The following is a 20321-nucleotide window of genomic DNA, read 5'->3' on the forward strand; positions in this document are numbered from 1 at the left end:
ATTTAATTCAGCTCTAATATCAGACCAAACATGCCCCTCTACAGTATTAACAGTGTTCAAGATTAGATATACAAAATAAGAGAGGATTCTAAGACAGTTGTTGAAGTCCTAAAGACCAGACTTTCGTGACTGAACTCTGAATAATTGTCAAAGGTTTTTCAGTAAAAAATGGGAAAAAAGTGGAGTAAAGCAGATGCCTTCAATGCTTTTTTGTGTTGCTTAAATTTCAAAGCTTTATCAAGTTAGTTTTGGTGGGAATTTTCCCACCAATCCTTTTTGAGTAATCAGAACTCAACAAGGGGATAAAAAGTAATAACATCAAAATATCAGAGCAATAGATGAACTTGTTACTAAGTTCCAGCTGCACCAGGCTTTTAAGAACTATTCCTATTTGCAGGCATAGTTGTTTCTCATACTCTGCTTTTCCTAGCTAAAATAGCTATAAAAGTGACTAACTGCAGTCTGTAAATTCCTAAAAAGAACCATCTGAAACATTTTTTTCTTTTGACCATGGATGACCTGACCTAAATTCCTTGGGTTGGTTTTTTTGTCATTCCCTAATTTCTGATGAGACAGACTTGTCAGCAGTTAGAAGTGGAAGTCTGGATACTTTTTGCATAAATTAATGTATTCAGATGTTTGTCTGTAAACTCAGATGAAGAGAGGAATGCTGGTGGTAGTGCCAAATATATCACCAGTTGCACCCTACCACAAGGCACAGAGGACCCTATAAATAAACATTTTTATCTAGGGACATCATTAAGTGAGGTTTTGGAATTTAATTTCATAGAATTTTCTAACTATAAAATTTATTTAAGATCATGATACTAGTGCAAGTCAAGTCAAGCACAGATAAATTCAAAAAGCTGCAAACGATGAATTCTGAGCAGTTGTGCAAGAATATTCCAGAGATTCACCCCTTTCCTTGGAGCTCCTTATCAGAGTAATGAAAATTCTTGGGAATTTCTTTGATCTTTTTTGTGGAAGTCTTATATCTACTGGGGCAGAAATACACAAACTCAAATTTTTACTGGTAGCAGTGGGTAGTCAGAACTAAAAAAAAAACCCTAAACAAATAACAACACCCCCCCCATCTTAACTAAGTTAATATCCATACTTTTAAACATAAAAGTGTATAGAAATAACTTCACAGGAGAAAAGGAAACATTTAACCTAGCCATTCTCCTGTTGATACTTATGAAAAGCACCAACAGCTTTGATGTTTTCCTTGTATTCTTACAATCTTTTTCCCAGAAGCAATGGTATTGCACATATCCCTGCTACCTGCTGATAGAAAACACAGCCAAAACACAGTTTCTTCTCTCTAAGCTATGTGGTTCACTTAAGAACATTTAAATAGGAGTTTTTATCCATGCATGAATTCTTTCGTGATGTTCTGGTGGATGCTTTTACAAATGTGTCTCAGTATTCTCCTATAATCACCTAAGGCTGCATATTTTATTTCATTGCTTTTATGACAGCACTGCAGCCGCTCAGCAGAGGTTGTCACTGTTCCAGTTCTCTAGACAAAATTTAAACATGTAATTTATTCCAAATGTAACACTTCAGTAAACTTGTAAAGTTTGTGCTGCATTCTAAAATGGAAGTTGAATCTATTTAACAGTTTGGCATGTTATGCCTTTGGCTCACTCTTACAGTGAGGATTCTGTAAAAGTTGCATCTCTGTGAAGTCAACACAGTAAGCATCTCTGGATCTGGCTTCTGTTGAAATTACAATTTTACTCTGACTCTGTTCTGATGCCATCCAACAGTCTGAAGAATTAGATCTTAGTGACTGAAATACAAAAGGTGTAAATTCTTTTTCATTTTAGGACAGTTATTCTGACTAATTTTATATCTTCAATTTAAAGTTGTAACTTAGGGCACTGTCCCACTAATGTAGGGTCTAAACATACAGGGCAGGAAACATTTCATGATCAAGGGAAAATTAAATAGATTATTCCTTACTGACTTTTGCTCAATAATAACTACTTTTCAGTTGTCTTGGGGATATTTTTTGTAAAGATAAGCATAAATAATTTTTATTAAATTATTTTGATATGATATATAAAATATGGAACAGAAAATTGCAGAGTAATATGGAAGTAATAAATATAAACTATTATGAGTAATGTTACAAATAAAATGAAGTACAAATACATTACAAAGTGTTGTATAACATAAACTACTATATAGCAATATAGGAAGGAGAGGCCAAGGAGACTAGGTTTGGTCAGCCTGGAGAAGAGGCTCTGGGACAATGTAATTATACTATCTAAAGGAGAGTTATAGAGAAGACAAAAGAACATTGTCTTTTTCAGGGGTGCATAGCAAAAACATAGGAGGCAACTGCTACAGCTCGCAGAAGGGAAAATGCTGACTAGGCATATGGAGAATACTTTTCACAGTGGGAGTGGTACAACACTGGACCAGGTTACCCAGAGAGATGGTATAATCTCCATCCTTGGAGATATTCCAAACTCAGCCGGACATGGCCCCAGGTGGCCTGAACTAGCTTTGAATTTGGCCCTGCCCTGAACAGGGGGTTGGAATAAATAGCAGCCAGACATCCTTTCCCACTAAGTTTGTGGAGCTCTTGCCTAAGCTCCCACCCCTTCTGAGAAATTTCAGAGTTATTTTTTGTCCCAACCAAGTTTAATTTCCTTGCCCCAAGTAAGTGAGCGCAGGTATCTCCCTCCTTCCCCATCTCAAGAAGCTGTTATTAGTGGATCAGCATCATGTCAGATCACACAAGGGTAGAGGATCGGGGCTGGCACCGGGGCTCAACAGGATTAAGAGAGTCACTGAACCTGTAATCCTGAGATCTGGACTCTCTTAAGAGATACCTAAGCCCTGCCTCCTCCACCTTTATAAAAGAACCTCAATGCACCTTTTAAGATAGCCTTAAGCCAGTTTTAAAGATCGCTGTGACCTTTTCCACAGGGACATCACTAATTATATGAATTTTCAGTTGCATTAATGGAAAGTCAAATCTTAGCTGCTCACAAAGGTCGCAGTTGTCTCTTGATGAGGAAGATGTGGAAAATTACCCTCACTCACAATCAGTAAAACTAACAAGCAGAACGATGAGTTCACACAGATTTATTTCATCTAGACTGCCCAAACTGCTGTGCAGTATAATGTATATGCTAATGAACAGTAATTTACAGCTAATGAAATTCAAGTAACAGGCTGTTCTTCTATTTTACATACAGACACCATCAGTGGGTCCCATTATTAATTTCTGGCAGACTATACTGACAATACAAATGCTGGGGATGCCAGTTAAGCTGATTTTACCATAATATATGCTTAGTAAATTGATACACATTTTTTTCAATTCAGAATTAACATTTTCTTTCTTCTATTGAAGTCTTTAGTACCTTTAGTAAACAAACAGCAACACTGCTGTGAGCTCAGAATTGCTGGTCTCAGAACATTAGAGAAAATATTGAGTAGCCATTTGCCCAACTGGGTGCATTAGGAGAGTTATGTAATTCTGCACAGAAGAGTTGTAAACACCAATATTTGGGTAAAATATACATAAGGAAAGAGTCTTTGATAATACTAGCCTGCCTAGCCCATCTTTACAAAAAAAGCTCTGTGTACCCAGTCAGGTAACTCTAAGCCGTATTTAAAGATCACAAAGACCTTTTCCATAGGAAAGCCTTTAAGTATAGAACTTATGGGACAACAGAAGAGGAAGAAGAAAGACTAAATCCTGCTGCAATGCACAGACCTGGAGTAGTTCTGATGAAAAAAATCTTAATAACTTTCAGATGCAGGAAAGTATTTCTGAAGGAGTCAAGAAGCAGCCAGCCTCAGACAGTAGCAAGTATTACACAGCTAATGTTTATATGATCCACTCATCAGCAAGGGCCCACCTGAACAGTTTGCAAAATGAAACAGTATTGATCTACATTTTAAGTTGTAATTTGGCATGCTGGTATCAGATTTACCATGACTATTAGCAGGAAGCTATCTGGAGGTATCTGTAGCAGTTACTTTTTGGGTGCCCAGAATTTTAAAACACTTTGATTATCCTCCTCTTGTGAGATGGCTTTGGTATTGAAAAACTTACAAGAAATGGTCAGTAATAGTCAGTTCTGTTAGTTTTTGTTCACATATTTCCAGGACCACTGGCAAAAGCTGAAAAATTGGGTTTATATTGCAGGGTTTTATTTAGCTGCTCATGCTACACAGATTTGCACACATTGCTCTAACATGCCACAGAGAATCACAATTTTTGGAAAGCAAATGATCTCTGTCAGGTGCACCAAAGTTTTAAATCAGTTATTATACAATGGAAACAATTTAGAAAAAGAAAAAACATATCAGCTTTCCTATTGCATAAGATTTAGTAATCATAAAGGTTGCCATAACATTATTTACAGGGCTGGTGTGAGTCTCAGATACTCACTCAAAAGGTAGGCAGACAATCTCCCATGAATAGCTATTTTAAAAATGTATAAATAAGAATTTACTTATTGGAGAGTGGCACACCTGATTAATCTGAAGACAGAAGTAAATTTAGAGGACCATGAAGCTCCTAGCTACATAAATAACTTCTGATAATTCATGGGTGGTTTAACATCTGAGATTTCTGTAGCAGAAGTCTCCCCACAGGAACTAACTTAACAACATGTATTGTGAATAGATTGCTCTCATTTGAGAGCAAAATTCTTTTAAAGCTGTTATCTTAAATCTTTTATTTTACATTTCAGAACATCCTGTATTTGTGTTCTGATTGCAAACACATACATGCAAAAATTCTAAGAGAAGTCTAAAAGTCAAAAAGGCGTTTCAGCTGTAATTTGCATTGGGAAGAACAGCAAAGAGCTTAAAAATACCCATATGCATTGCCAAAAATACTCAAATGGGTTCTCAGCTTAGAGTAGGAGGAAACACCATTCAAATGACAAGTTTTCTTTAAAGCTTGAAGATAACAGACCATCATCTATCTTCAGATGTGTTGACTAGATAAAACTTTCATTCAGTGTTTTATGAAACCATTTTAGATGGAATTGTACCCAAAGGCTTTCAATGTGAGATGAGTGGGTTTTCTGCACACATAAGCAGACTTACTGCATAAGCAAACCCCCTCACACAGCATTACCTATATGTCACTGCAGAACTGGGTTTTGCAGATCTAGGCTTGCCAGAAATGTTAAAGTTGACCCCATCTGTGTAAGTATGATTCATTGGGCCACAGCGAGAGCAGGTGTAGGAATTTATTTCTGAAATTATCTACACAAAATAGGCATAAATATTTTTGAACACATCAAATATATTGGAAATGTCTTTACACAAAGAACCATTACAGACTGCTAAATATAGGTGCAAACTCTTCTAATAACCAAGCTCCAACTCAGAGAACATTTAGATGCATTTCATGTAATTGTGAAATATACAGACATGTTTTCAAAAATAAATAAACAAATTAAAGGAACAAAAATCAGTCAAGGACTGTTAAATTCAGAAGGCACTCTGGCACAGGCAGTCCTTCAGCCAAACTGCTGGTGGAGTTTTCCAGGGGAGTATCACTAAGCACGTGCCCTGCTCAAAGGCTGTTCCCATAATCAGTGTCAGAGACAGGCCAGTGGGCTAGAGAAACATCTTTTCACAAGAGTGGATCTGAATAAAAACTTTAAATTCACTTCTGCAGTTGTCAATCATATCTTGGCTTTTCTATACTTAAGAGGTAATGTGGTACTGCCATCAACTGGAGTTAAATGTAAGGAAAAGGGTTTTTTTGAGTAGAAACTATGTTGTGCCACCATGTACCTGAGCCTCTCTCAGCTTGGGTGGGATCAGTGTCTATACTTGGAAATTTGAAAGTCTTTTTGTCTGGAAACATAAAGGTTGCTTATGTGTTTTGCATGTATAAGCACAAAAACATCCAACCTGCTTCCTTTCTGAATTAAGTCTGAATCTTCCCTCACATATTTCTAACCTAGCAGGCAAATACTTATCTTTTTTTTTTTTTTTTTCCATGCAATTTTTAGGACTATCAGGAAGCTTCTAATTTGGAGCAGTTTGTGACTCGCTTTCTTTTGAAGGAAACACTGAACCAGCTTCAGTCCCTCCAGAGCAGCCTGGAGTGTGCCATGGAAACCACAGAGGAGCAGACTCGGCAGGAGAGGTGAGCAAACCTTCTGCCCAGCTGCAGTGAAGGAGGTGAGGAGTGGGGTCACTGTGAACCTCCAAGACTATTTTACATTTCACTCAGCAACCTGATGTAGGGAATAACAGGAGAAATAAGGATACACTTTTTATTCCATATAGGAACTCACTAGTAGGAGTTTTCCTGAAATTGAATACAAGCACGTTTCAATCTGATCCTTTGGTGGGTGGCATGTAGGAGGACCATTTTGTTACACCTAGGCTCTGCTCCTTTGACTTCTTTTTAAATCCATTAACTATTTAATATCAAATGCAGAAACCAGACCACTGCAATGTGAAGAGTTCTGAAATTACTAAGACTACTGACTGTCTCTTTGTTTCTTCCAGCTTTACAATTTTTTTTTTCATTCCTGGTTGTACAGTGATCCCATATAAACTCTCAATTACCTGGGTAACTTATATATAAGGGGTTTAGCAAAATTTAATACTATGACCTCTTAGATGAGGTTTTGTAGGATCGAGGATCAAAACATTTTTGAAAAGGTACTTGGCTTGATGGATTTGTTTTCCTCAGTAAGCTATTGTTAAAAATGATAGGGAAGGCAAAATACAAGCTGTTCTGTTTCATGGACAAAGAAGATCTAAACACTTCATATGTTGCATATTGCATAAAATGCATTGATTTTTAATTCTTTCTTTTGGAAATGTCATTTTCTTGTTTGTTTTGCTGTTGGTTTTGAGATCTCTGAAATACATCAGTAATACACTGGGGTTTGTGCCAGCAGCTTGACCACAGGAATCAAGCAGGTTTTGAAAGGCAGAGGATGTGCTGGGTGTGCACACTATATATACCCCTCCATTCATGCATACATCCTTTCAGGCTCCCCACACAACTGATGGGAGAGAAAGTTAAGTCTAGAATGCCAGTTCAGAGCTGGAGCCTAACTTAGATACTCTTAACATCCTCTGGAGTAATCACTGACATCTTCTCTCACTTGCCTTTTAGGACAACTTCTCTAAAATTACAGCCTAGAAAGACTATCTGAATAACTCAAACTACTCACTTGGGTCCATAGAATTGAGAGATATGAACATCCCTTTTGCTGCCAGCTTTCTCATCTGCATTGACTCTCTAGTAGGGCATTGGAGAGACTTCTTTCTCCAGTTTTATCAGTACAGTTATTCAGAGATATCCTCTTGGATGGTGAATTTGGTTTATGGCAAAGAAAATGAGAAAGAGGTTTGACACTGTTAAGCCAAATACCGTCTTCCCCATTTTCTGAGGTAGCAATGGAAGAGCCAGGCAAACTCAGCACTTTCATCACAGCTATTTTGGATAAAATGAGTTATCTCCTAGTGGAGGTGCCCTGGTTGCTTTGTGGAATCATGTCCAATTATATTTAACAACTCAGGGGCAAATTGTCTGAATCAAAATCCCATTAAGACACTCTTAAACTAATTTGAGTGCTCAGAGTGGAGAACTGCTATAATTTGGTTTACTGTGAGGGGATTTTATGCTGCAGAAAATACCATCCTAAAACATCTCCTTCACAGTGTGTGAGCTTTTGGTGAGTCTTCATTCTGCGCTCCAGGAGACCAGAGAACTTTCCAAAGCGGTGACCTGGGAATTATTTACTGAACTGTTTAGGCTACTGTCTAGCATTCTTTGCAACCACTCATCCAACTAACTGTTCAAAACTAACCATAGTCCATCATTGCTCTCCAGCTGGATGATGAAGAACCACATAGAGACAGCCTTCAGTCCTCACACAGACTCTCAAGGTTCAATGACTCTGTCATTGCAGTACAAACATAAGTCATTCTGTATCTGCTTTGTTTCAGTACTGGTCCCAGAAATGTATCTGTCCTTCATCCACTATTAGATAATTCTCATCTGTTTTTCTTCCTTATTAAACAGATACATATTGCTGTTTATCTTGTAAATCTTTAAGCTGAAGGGGTCAATGTTTAAAGTTCATATCTCACTTTTAGCTGTTCTTGTGACCCCAGTTCATCTGCAGAGATGCTATGAAACTCCTGTGAATGAAGAAATGGTATAAATGGTTCTTTAGGTCAGGTTAGAACACATCATGGACAGACACTGACCTCAAGCTTTCTCTCCCTAAAAGATAGGTTTATGCCAGCTTAACCCTCCTTTATTTTTAACTTCTCTAATAACTAGCAACCTAAATAAACAACTGATTAGTAATAGTGAAAATCTGGAAAATAATTCAGTGGTCTCAATAGGTATTTCTCCTTTTACAATTCAAAAGGGAACATATAAGCACATTTCTTGAGAACAAAGGTAGGAGAGCTCTCCCACTCATTTTACCTTATGAAGTCTTCTGTGTTTCTGTGCAGACAAGATCCAGAAAAACCAGAAATGCCCTCAATTCAATGGCCAGGAAAACGCTCAACTCGAAGGCTTCAGAGGAACAACAGCCTGTCACCAAATAGCCCTCATTTTAGCACAGGTATGGTATTTCACATTTTAAAGATATTTAAAACACACATACAGAAAAATATAGATGTATCTTCCTTTCAAAAATTTGATTTAGACATGGTAACTAACTCAGATATTCTATGGCAGAAATCAATCTTCAGTTTAATACAGAAGGTATTAGCTCAAACTGTAAGGAAAATAAATATATACCCATAGATCTGAACTGATAAAAAAATAAATACATAATTATGGGCCAAACTGTGGTATTTTTGGGGGCTGTTTTTCTTAGGTTGTATTTGTAGCCTACAGATAAGAATGAAAAGGTGAAGGCTGTGACTTATACAGAACCAAGTTCTCTGTCGTGACTTACATCCCAACTGAGGGGAACAAATAACAGGGAAAATATAAAACCTGTAAGAAAAAAAGACTTCATTTAAGATGATACCAAAAAAATCTGAAACAGCATTTCTGCTTTGGAAAACATGGGAGGGTACTTTAGTAAACGGGATTCTTTGGAAGCAGTGACATTAAGCGTGAAGCTGCAGTGAAGGCATCTCCAGGCTTAGTGATGTCTCCCAGAGTCAAGGCATGAAGGCAACTGAAGCACCAAAGTACATGATGGGTCAAGCCCTCTTCTTGACAAGTCATATGGATCTCACTGCTTGCAGCCATGTGCTTGCTTCTTCCTTTTTAACCCTCTTTTGAAGACCTTTCTGCCAGTCACCAAATGCTGCTGCTCATTCAGTGCAATGACGCAGGATGATATTTATCCCTTGCTCTGAGTTGCTGGTGTTCGTAACAAGGAAGGTCAATAGCCTTGTTGCTGCACTTCTAATTCAGAGTTCAGAAGGAACCCAAAAATAGGCAAGCTGTACCAAAGCCATTTAATATAATTTTAAAGAGCTAACATCTTTCTCCACAACTGTTCTAACAGCTGTCTAACATCTGTCTGCTCTCCCAACAAGATTTGTGTTTGTCTTGGCACTTGGTCTTCCTCCTACTGCCGGCTGCCCACATGTACAGTAACACTGTAGGTGTGTATATGTACCCAACACTCAAGCCAGCATTTCTTTAGCCTTTATGTTTGTTCAGGTAAAGCCACACTCTGCCTCATCTACATATCGCACCTGTGGTATGTCCCCAGCATTAGGATTTCATTGTTTTGTCAAAACATAGTCCAAGTGCCACAAGAACTCTCAGCTGGAAAATAAGCAGGTTAATGAATGCACATATCAAGAGCATGCATTGAAAAATCTTTAGTTTCTGATAAATAACCTTCCTCTCTCCTTAAATGAATCACTTATGTACACATTCACACTGTGGGTGATGCCAGGAACTGCTGTCACAATGCACATACCTGTTTCCTTGAGTATTATCCTTTCCATCTGACAGACAATTTTCCCGAGACTTAAGCAATGCAACATTTTCCACATACTTTAGAGAGGTTCATAAATGCTTGTGCCTTTGTAAAACCTCTTCTAGCTTCACACTTACTATGTGACATCAGGTCATTGACTGGAGTAGAGATGGAGAATTAAAGCATCTTCTGAAAGGGGCATGTCCTATCCATATAGAGAGACAAGACACAGCGTCTTTAGTCTTTCGTCTGCTGCTGAATTCCATGACTTGGGAGGAAAATAAACATAGGAAAGTTATTATGATGAAACTTAATCTTGAGTTGGTAAAAATTTGCAGTCACTACAGGTGTAAATTACACATCTCAAAACCAAAATCTCATTCCAGAAAAAAAATAGTGTAGAGAGGATCAATCCTAATAATCATATTGCTGCAATTCATCAAGCACCTAGGCATGCTGTTTGGTTGGAAAGATAAAGAAGGATCATTAGCTGCAAGGGACATACAGTTAATGTTATTAAATCAGCTATAGATTTCACCTGAAGATTATATCCATAATTAAGTGGACAAACACATGAAAACCCCTAAGACAGAATATTGCAGATGACTAACAAAGCTGAAAAACCCTCAGAGTTTAAGTATAAAAACAGCTGTTGCAGCTAAATGAACATTTTCTGAACAAAGAGAAAGCCCCTTATTCCCAATGCATGTGAGACATTCTACGATTATGTTAAGAGTCTTCTTCAGGAATCCCTACATATCAGGATTCCTCAACCAGCCATGCCAGAAACCTAGACCATGTAGCTGCACAGGTACACCAAGTTGATTCTTTCCTGCTGTTTATAAGAATGTTTTTGGGTTTTTTTATGGGGAAGGAACATACATGATCTTCAAATAATCCTGGAATTCTGCTGGAAGCACTGTGTCAGGACACTAAGAACTGGCTGACCACAGCAATGTCCTTGCAGTGGGGCCCTACAGCAGGTCTGCTGTCTCTCTGCAGGAGGAAGTAAGATCCTATCACCTAAGCTGTATGGGCCATGCCAGGATATTTAAGACAGTCTTGTCTGCCTTCCTTTCACCTTCACCAGTGAGTGCTGTCATGTGAAAGAGGAACTGCACACATGACACAGCAAATGGGATGTATTTGAATGGAATCCCAAAGACAGGCTTGCTATGCAGCAAAAGAGTTGACTCATAGAAACGTTCACATAAAGAAGACTAAGAAATGGCAAACTACAAAAAATATTAAGAGAAATCTGTAATACACACACCCTCAAGATGATTTTGCATTTTGAGCAGAAGGTGCTCAGGTTATGAGCTAGTTCCATCTGCAGAGAAGACCATTCCTTTCTTAAGGTATCAGCATGATTTTGAAAGCACTGTCATTAATCTAGAATGTAATTTTCATTCTGCATTGGATTTTTATTGTATCTTAAAAAGAAAGAAAATCATATAGTCAAAATCATGATATCCTTGTTATACCTAAATGAACACTGAACTAGTTGCAGCACAATTTTCAAGAAGCAAAATAAATTTTAAGCTAAGATAAACTTTTTTATATATAAAAGAAATGAATACACTATGTTCTAGAATTTAGTAACACTTTGCAAATGTTCATTATTTATATTTTCCAAAGGTTGGATTGAGGAAGACAGCCAGTGGATGACCCAGATAAACAGACTCCAAAAACTGATTGACAGGCTGGAAAAGAAGGTGTGTGTTTCTTTTCACCTATTTGTTCTCTCTCTTTTGGTTAAGCAATCCTTAAACCACAAATGCTTTCAATGTCCCAGTCAGTCTTTCCAAACAATAATGACTGACATTTCAACATCACCTAAGAGAGCTAACACTCATTAAATGCCTACATTTTCCTTCCACTTTCTTTCGTATTTCACAAAATCATGACGGTTTTTCCACGCTCCCCTTTCCCCTTGCCATCACTACAGATCCAGCTTTTCATAAATATCTGAAAAGTCACATTAGTCTATGACTGGAGGATGTTATAGCATTTAGTTATACTTGTTTTGGGGGACACAGGACAAGCCATTCTTTCTAGGATCTGATATTTTCCTCTCCAAACTTTCCCATCAGAGAATACTAATTTATAAAGGTTTAAACACTTCCCTAATAAGTACAGTTCAACCAAAAGGTGATGCAAATCCCACCATCCTGCCTGGGAGCCAGCTGCACCAGCCCCTGGAACCCTGAGACTGCCTGTGGTTCCCACGCCAAAGCAGAGCCCTCCAGGAATCTGACAAATGACCCCTCTGATTCAACGATACCAAGGCTTCCCAGGGCTTGCAAAAACCTGAATAACATGTGCCTGTATGAATCTTTTTTTTTTTTTAAATCAGATTGATTGCTAGCCTAGGTTTTAAAAGTTGGTTTATGTCTGTGTGTAATGATTTGGGGGTTTTTTTGAGGAGAAAGAAGAGCGGAGGAAAAAGTAAGGTTATAAATTCCTGTGTTGTTCTCTACATGAAGTGTCCCCGTTGAAGGACAGACAGACAATTTCAGATAGGTGCTAAGGGAATGGCTGAATTCAGCGAATTTTGGGACCCAGGGGATTGCTTCCTCCTGGTCTACTAGAGGTGAGATTTTAGGTTGAAGAGCTCTCAGACACAGAAGTTGCTCCAGTTCCAGTGCAGCTGATGGTGCTCCTCCCTGCAGGTCAGTGCTCACCAGCAGTAAGGCTGTGCATGTTCTCCAAAGACATGGGTCCACACACATCTATCTGCATGGGTGCCTTCACCAGCACTGCAAACAGACAGGCAGCACATGTGGAAACATGAATGTGCAAGAGCCTGATCCTGGTCCTTCTTTCCAGCAGATCAGGATGGATGTTCCTCTATGAACATTACCATGGGCTTTAAGTCTTCCTAGTATTTGTGGCTGGACCCATGTCCCTTACCCAGGCACTGGTTCAGACCTTGGGTCCCAGCAGACAACTGTCTCCTCCTACTCATCCACTAGTCCCACTCGAATTCAGTAGCAAATTATACACACAGAAAACAGTTAAGTAAGGGATTTAACAAGAAGACAGAATACTGACCTTTCTCTGCCATTCCTCGCTCACAAATGAACAAATTACTTTTCCTGTTTAGGACCAAAATTTGGTATTTCTGTTATCACCACCTTATTACTGATTAGCTGCATTACTGATACACTGCTGGCCTTGCAAGACTCTGCTCTCCAAAAGGAGCCCAGTACTCCCTTCAGTCATCCCTGAGGTCTGGCAGTCTCTCACATTGCTTCTCCTTAGCTAGCTGTGAAATTCGGCCATTCATTGTGGCACTGTCTGTAACTTCTGTCAGCTTCTCACTCTGCTCCTTGCTATGCTTAGCAGCTCCTCATGATCTGCTCAATCCACTGAGCCTCTGGCCAGGGCATATCTATCCACCTGCACACAACAGCTTCTTCCCAGAGGTCATTTCTGTATGAGAAAAGCAATTACACAGCAGTTGCCATATTAATGACATTTTAGTAGCAACTTGATTTTTTTTTTCTGAACAGATAAAAATTGGATTTTGAAATGTCAAAGTCCTTCATGAAACGTAATTCGCACTTTTGGTCCAGCTTTACTCCCGGTTCTGCTTTGGAATCAGCAGCTCGCTGCCCTGCCACAGCTGCCTCCCAACACAGACTGATGCCAAAAGGAGTGTAAGGAAACTTAACATTTGAAAGAATGTTACTGAAAAAAAGAAACCGGACATACAGCAATGATGCAATGCAAACATTACAGAAAGCAGCCAACCATTCTGCAGTAAATGAACTTACAAGGATTCTATACAGTCATCAAAACTGCTACGGAGAAATGACAGAGAACCTCAGTCTGAAAAGGAGCTCAGTGACAAGGGTGAACAGTGGCAGAGCACAGACCTTCCATAATTATCACCTTGTCAATATAAAATTTGATTAATAAAACATAGCAATTAGATAAACCTAATTTTCCAAGTAGACAGCCGATATCCACCTTTGCCTGACTTAGCTTCTGCTTGACTTTGTATTTCATGGGCAGATCTAACTGTGAGAGGTGTTACCAGCCATATTTCAGCTGCTACTAAAGCTCCTCTTTTTGACTTTGCCCCAAAACAGATTAGAAAACATCACGCAGTCATGCTAACAGGCAATTTCAGAAGCTACCTCTTCTCAGCTGAGGTGAGATAGGACTGCAGAGGCATTTTAAAGCCCCAGCTCTGAGCTGCATCAGCTGGCAGGACCTCTGTTCTCCACATTGGGCTACTTCACTCATGCTCAACATCGAGTAAGCCAGTGCATGAGCACTCTTTCCACACAGATGAGGACTGTGTGCCTCACATGCTCTGAGGTCACAGCAGGCTGGCTGTGGAGACTTACCCACCTGGGTAGTCATGCCCTGTCTAATGACATAGCATTACTGAAGAACTGCTATAGATTATTTTTAACTTCTTGAGGGGGCCAGCAAGTGGTTCATCAGTGGGTCCTACTGGAAAACTACCTGGTGAAGGGTTGAGTTAGTGTTGTCTAACTCTTCTGCTGTCTTCTGTTAAAGGTGTATTTAACCAATGAATCAGTGTTGTAAATCATCTGTTTTCTCCTCAAATTCAAAATTTATATATACTAGAAAAAAAATTGATTCTTTTCTTGCTCCCTTAAGAGAAAGTTTGCACTGCAACTTGAGTCATTCCTTTCCTCTTTTTCAATACATTTTCCTAGAAAAAAAACATGCACTGTAAGTATAGAAGAGCCACAGGAATATGCATTTTCCCTCAAGGTTTTTACCTGAAGTGTCTGCACTAACAAATGAGCTATTAAAGCCAGGTGATTTTTTTCCTCCACGCACACATTTCATGCCATTCTATGCACGTTCTGCAGGAGGGATGCAGCTACACAGCAGTTACTGTGTGCCCGCTACTTTGCTCCTGCCTTGTTCTGCCACCTGCTGCTGGTGTGTGTCCCCTGTTCATTTGAATTCTACCTGCACACCCCTTGTCGGCTTCGCAGCGAGTACAGTATCTGTGCTGGCAAAACGCCTGCTACCCGAGGTTAATCAATCTTCACCCAGCTGGAAGCAGAAGAAAATTTTTTCTCTTTGTTACACAAGAATTGTGTGCAATAAGAAGCGAAGCACCACTAGCAATGAGTGCATTTTGCTGCAGCTGCTTACTGCAAATCGATCTCCTTATTTTCAGGCTTATAGATGTTTTTCAAAATATCCACATGACGCTAGGTTAGAGGTACTGCATGTGCCTAGCATGTAAATGAAAATTTTGTGTGTTACTAAATGGTATTTGTATGAATCACTGATCCAGTCCGCATACCAAGCAAGCATACTGCTGCCTCACAGATTCATCTCTTTGCTGCTGCTCAGCCTGTCCTCAGAAGCAAGTGCAGCAACTCAGAAACCTGACTTGGAGCCTCATGCACATCTTTTTCAATGCTAGAAACCAGTCCCTTGCAACCATAAACCCCCCATAGAGAAGTTTCTTCTGTGTAAATCTTTTTGATTGCATAGTAGTGGCTGATATTTCAGTTCAAATTACCATCCTTGCTCATCTCCATAGTCCACGTGACAATTTGAGAAGGTATTTGGCTTTTCTCAGTTAAGTCCAACATATATTTGTGAACAAGCGGATTTGTTACAAATGGAAGATCACTGGCTCATCATTATAAATAAAAATTTACAGAACAATGTGTGTTGGATTTAACCACTGAAGTGTGCAAGATTCTGCAAAAAATGCTTATGTTTGATTTACAGGAGTCTTAATAAAGAAGGTATTTAATTACAACTTCAGGAGATAGAATCCAACTATTGGAATAGTTTGTTAAACAGGTAAGGGCAGAATACAGCTGTAGTATTGTCTCTTATATTTCTATTTTCTTTTCAACTGCCTCAAAGGACCTGAAGCTTGAGCCATTTGAAGAGGAAGTTTTGGAAGAAAATGCAAGATCTGTAAGTGCTTTTCAAGATTTTGATATTTGATTTTGAATGTTATGTGTTGAGACAACAATCTCACTTGATCTCTTGTGTTACAAAATAATTTGAAAAAAACACCATCCTCACTTTTTCCAGTGATGAATCCATTTTAGTCAGAATACATTGAGCAAGAGGCAACAAAACAAAACTTAGAATATGTGGGCAAAACTTTTATATTAATTTTTGCATTGCTTTCAAAGGACACAGTGAGCCAAAACCTCAACTCATGTAAGGAGGAAAAGATGTCATTAATAAGATTTAACAAACTTGGCAGCAGTATTTATGGCGTGGTGGTTTCTCTGGTCCTGGTTACCTAATGCTGCATGCATGCTTTAAATAATAGTTGTACAGCCTCCCTCCCTCCCAAAACTGCTATAGGAAATCATATCTTAAAAGCAATAATCAATATTACAATTTACAGAACCAAAATCATGACCAGAAATAAACTTACTGCTAAGTAAGCTTATGTCCCAAGATGAAGCTAAATTTTTCAAATACACTGGCATTCCTAAATTCAGGACTTTTCAGAACAAAATGCAAATCTAATACACATGAAAAAATAACCAAAATAGATGATCCATCAAATTTCTTATTTCATCTCAGGAATTGCATTAGATTTTTTTCTTTTTTTAAATGGGATCATACAATATTGCTAGACAGGATGCTTATGACAGAGGGATGAGATAACAGTATCAATAATGAAAGCAGAAATAAATCAAAAAACTGTACAAGAGGTTGTTGTATTAATTAAGAAGCACATTGTGTTTATTTAAATATTGCATGAATAAAACGGACAACCTTCAGTAGATGACTCAATATCTATTGGATGATCGCACACTTCGATGGGTACAAGCTGGCTGGATGGCCGGTCCTAAAAACTTGTGGTGAATGGAGTTAAATCCAGTTGGAGGCCGGTCACGGGTGGTGTCCCCCAGGGCTCGGTTTTGGGGCCACTCCTGTTTAACATCTTTATTGATGATCTGGACGAGGGGATCGAGTGCACCCTCAGTCAGTTTGCAGATGACACCCAGCTGGGTGGGAGTGTTGATCTGCTTGAGGGTAGGGAGGCTCTGCAGAGAGACCTGGACAGGCTGGAGCCATGGGCTGAGGCCAACTGGAGGAGTTTCAATGAGGCCAAATGCCAGGGGCTGCCCTTGGGCCACAACAACCCCCAGCAGCGCTACAGGCTTGGGGAGGAGTGGCTGGAGAGCTGCCAGTCAGAGAGGGACCTGGGGTGTTGATTGACAGCTGGCTGAACAGGAGCCAGCAGTGTGCCCAGGGGGCCAAGAAGGCCAATGGCATCCTGGCTTGTGTCAGCAACAGCGTGGCCAGCAGGGACAGGGAAGGGATCTGACCCCTGTACTCGGCACTGGTGAGGCCGCACCTCGATTCCTGTGTTCAGTTTTGGGCCCCTCACTACAAAAAGGACATTGAATGACTCGAGCGTGTCCAGAGAAGGGCAACGAAGCTGGTGCAGGGTCTGGAGCACAGGTCGTACGGGGAGCGGCTGAGGGAACTGGGGGTGTTTAGTCTGGAGAAGAGGAGGCTGAGGGGAGACCTCATCGCCCTCTACAGCTACCTGAAAGGAGGTTGCAGAGAGCTGGGGGTGAGTCTCTTGAACCAAGTAATAAGTGACAGGACAAGACATAATGTCCTCAAGTTGCACCAGGGAAGGTTTAGACTAGATATTAGGAAGCATTTCTTTACCAAACGGGTTGTTAGGTGTTGGAATGGTCTGGCCAGGGAGGTGGTGGAGTCCCCATCCCTGGAGGTGTTCAAGAGTCAGGTCAACATAGTGCTTAGGGATATGGTATAGTTGGGAACTGTTAATGTTGGGTTGATGGTTGAACTGGATGATCTTCAAGGTCTTTTCCAACCTAGACAATTTTGTGATTCTGTAACAGGTAAACTACTTAAAATAGCTAAATGATAATCATAATAATTCAGGATAAATAGGTCTTCTGTACTGCTGAGTGTTCCCATAGTCCTGCTTATAAAGATTGTTCATTTCTTCATAAAAGTGGAGGAAAAATACCCCTCTCTGTTCATCATTTAACATGGGCTACCTTAGGCATCTCATTCAGGTGTGAGTCACAGCTCTGTAAGAGCGGCACCTCCGTGGAAGTAACACTTGCAATCCAATGCAGACTGAGGAAATACGCTCTTACTGCAAACCTCACGCTTGCATAGAGATTCATCCAAGGAAACATGCTGACTTTATTACTGAGCATTTCAAAGATCAACATTTGCTTCACACTCTTCCAAAAAGACTTTCTCATGCAGGGTTTGTACAACTCTCACTATCTCTAAGGTGGACACTTACTTATTTTGGGTGTTTCCATTCTGTGCCGCAGCCTGCCTAGACATAAATGCTACACTCAAGCACTTCTACTTCAAAGGAACTTTTGTGGGTTTTCTTTGATGATTCTGCTTTTTATTGTTTTATGATAGACTTTTCTGAGTTTAAAGTACATGGAAATCAGAGGATGATGTGGCAGTAATATTGTCATATTTTTGTATCAGCACATAATGATTGTTCAACGTCAAATGTCTGTGATAGAAGGAGAAATCAAGGAATTCCAGCTTGCTCTGAAGCAGTACGTGGAATCTGCTTCTACTCAGGGTGGCTGCTTGCAGTAAGTACAATGTTATTGTCCCTGGGCTGCAGAAAAGTATGTAGTCTGATTTCTTGAATAACATCTAAGTGGAACTGAGTTACTAGTGAAGATGGACCTGTAAAATCATTTATGCATAAGAGCTTTTAAAAGAAAACTAAAACCAGAAAGAGATGTCAAAGTATTTGTGCAGACAGTAGTATCACAAACTGACAATACAGGCTATCCCAAAGATGCTAAATGGTCTTTCAAAAGACTTCTCAGCTGTGCAGGTCATCAGTTCATGGCTTGTGAACGCTTGAGGCTGACACTTTTTATTGGAAAACTCATTTGCCACCCTCTGTTTGTGTTCATCTGGCAAGCAAGCAACTTATCTTGTTTGCCAGTTCTCTCTTTGGAAGCTTTCAAAATCTTCCCTTTAGGCTGTCATTTCAAAATTTGCATTCATGATAAACAGTGGGAAAAATTAGAAGGCAAAATTTTCAATGAAGTAGTGTATTTCTGCTTTGCTCCTTTTAGAATTAAATAAAACATTAGAACTGGGTTAAGAATAAATTTTGGTGACTCACCACTGTACTGTATTTCTTAATTTACATACTTGAGAAATGTACTACCATACACACTACAGACCATTATGAAATAAATATTTATAATGTGTACACAATACAGGATCTTCCTCTATATTTAAAGGCTTCAAAGGCTATCACATCCCTAATTTATGAGTCTTGTTGCTATGAGATTGTCACACTTAGGATTCTATAAGTAGCTTTCACACAGACCAGAGAGTTAGTTAAGATGGAAGAAGAAAATAGTGACCTTTTTGCAGTGAGTCACTTGTAAAGGTAGACTGATGAGGAAAATAAAATTCTCTTGTGGACCAAGAGCTGAAAAAAACAAAGAAGACAACTCCATCCCCCTTCCAGAAACGAACATCCAGCAAAACACTGTAGTGACTGCAAACTCGTCAGGGGAGACAGCTTACATGACTTTAGAATGCAACTTAACAAACGATGGCAAAACGTTATTCTTTCCCAAGTTTAAAGGCATTTGGTAAGTCTGTAATGCCACCTACTGTTTGGTTTTTACTGTAGCTGTTTGGCATTTCTTCCAACAGTTATTGATAATTTTGCTATTTTACAATGTACTTTCCCATACAGCAGGAGAAAACAAATAAATCATAAAATTTATTGCTTATTACAGTATGAAATACAATCTGAGACCATTTTTCAAGCGTTCAGTAGTAAGATCAGCAATCTCACACTTGGGCACTCAGAGAAGTATGTGAGTACCCAAATGATAAGTACCCTATGTGCTATAGAGATTTTATGCTCAGGATAAGTGGGATGATTCTTTGTACAGGATCAGCAGATAACTCTGTGGGTCATTTTCCGCCCATGCTGGATAGCATAAGAATACCCAACAGTATTACTTAAAAAGTGTATCTGCAGGAAACATCAGCCTATCTGGCTTTATACTCCATTATATATTTGATTTCAAAGCACCTAAACTCTATGCCACTTTGATGCATCTCTCATACAAAAGGATGACTTCTCACAGTGTAATTCTTCAATGAAACAGCAGAAGTTATTCTGTAAAATTTACTTTAACTGTCCTCTATGTGCAATATGCTGGATTAGCTGATTTTCGCTGAACCACAGTTGTTTAATTCTCTGTATTACCAATTAGTATTTCTTTAGATAAATGACACTGTTGGAGCAATATGAAAAATTAGTTTCATAAATAAGTCCATCATAAATGTAGTAATAGAAAAGCCATTAAAAAGCTGAGAAAATATTCCAAGAGTCAGGTTTTTTTTTAAAAAAGT

General features: G+C 39.1%; 1 protein-coding gene across 5 annotated transcripts in view; it reads left to right on the top strand.

Moving 5' to 3' along the window:
• NECAB1 (N-terminal EF-hand calcium binding protein 1) overlaps positions 1-20321 on the top strand; it is a 76491-nt gene that overhangs the window by 49320 nt on the left and 6850 nt on the right. For all 5 annotated transcript variants that reach the window (XM_026843343.1, XM_026843340.1, XM_026843338.1 and 2 more), the window contains 5 exons: positions 6006-6142; positions 8485-8597; positions 11562-11638; positions 15804-15857; positions 18405-18517. In XM_026843343.1, the coding sequence (XP_026699144.1) occupies positions 6006-6142; positions 8485-8597; positions 11562-11638; positions 15804-15857; positions 18405-18517 (494 nt within the window). The remainder of the gene's footprint in view (positions 1-6005; positions 6143-8484; positions 8598-11561; positions 11639-15803; positions 15858-18404; positions 18518-20321) is intronic.

The sequence above is a fragment of the Athene cunicularia genome, assembly GCF_003259725.1.
Source record: "Athene cunicularia isolate RWA chromosome 2 unlocalized genomic scaffold, athCun1 chr2_part1, whole genome shotgun sequence".
Classification (NCBI taxonomy): Eukaryota; Metazoa; Chordata; class Aves; order Strigiformes; family Strigidae; genus Athene; species Athene cunicularia.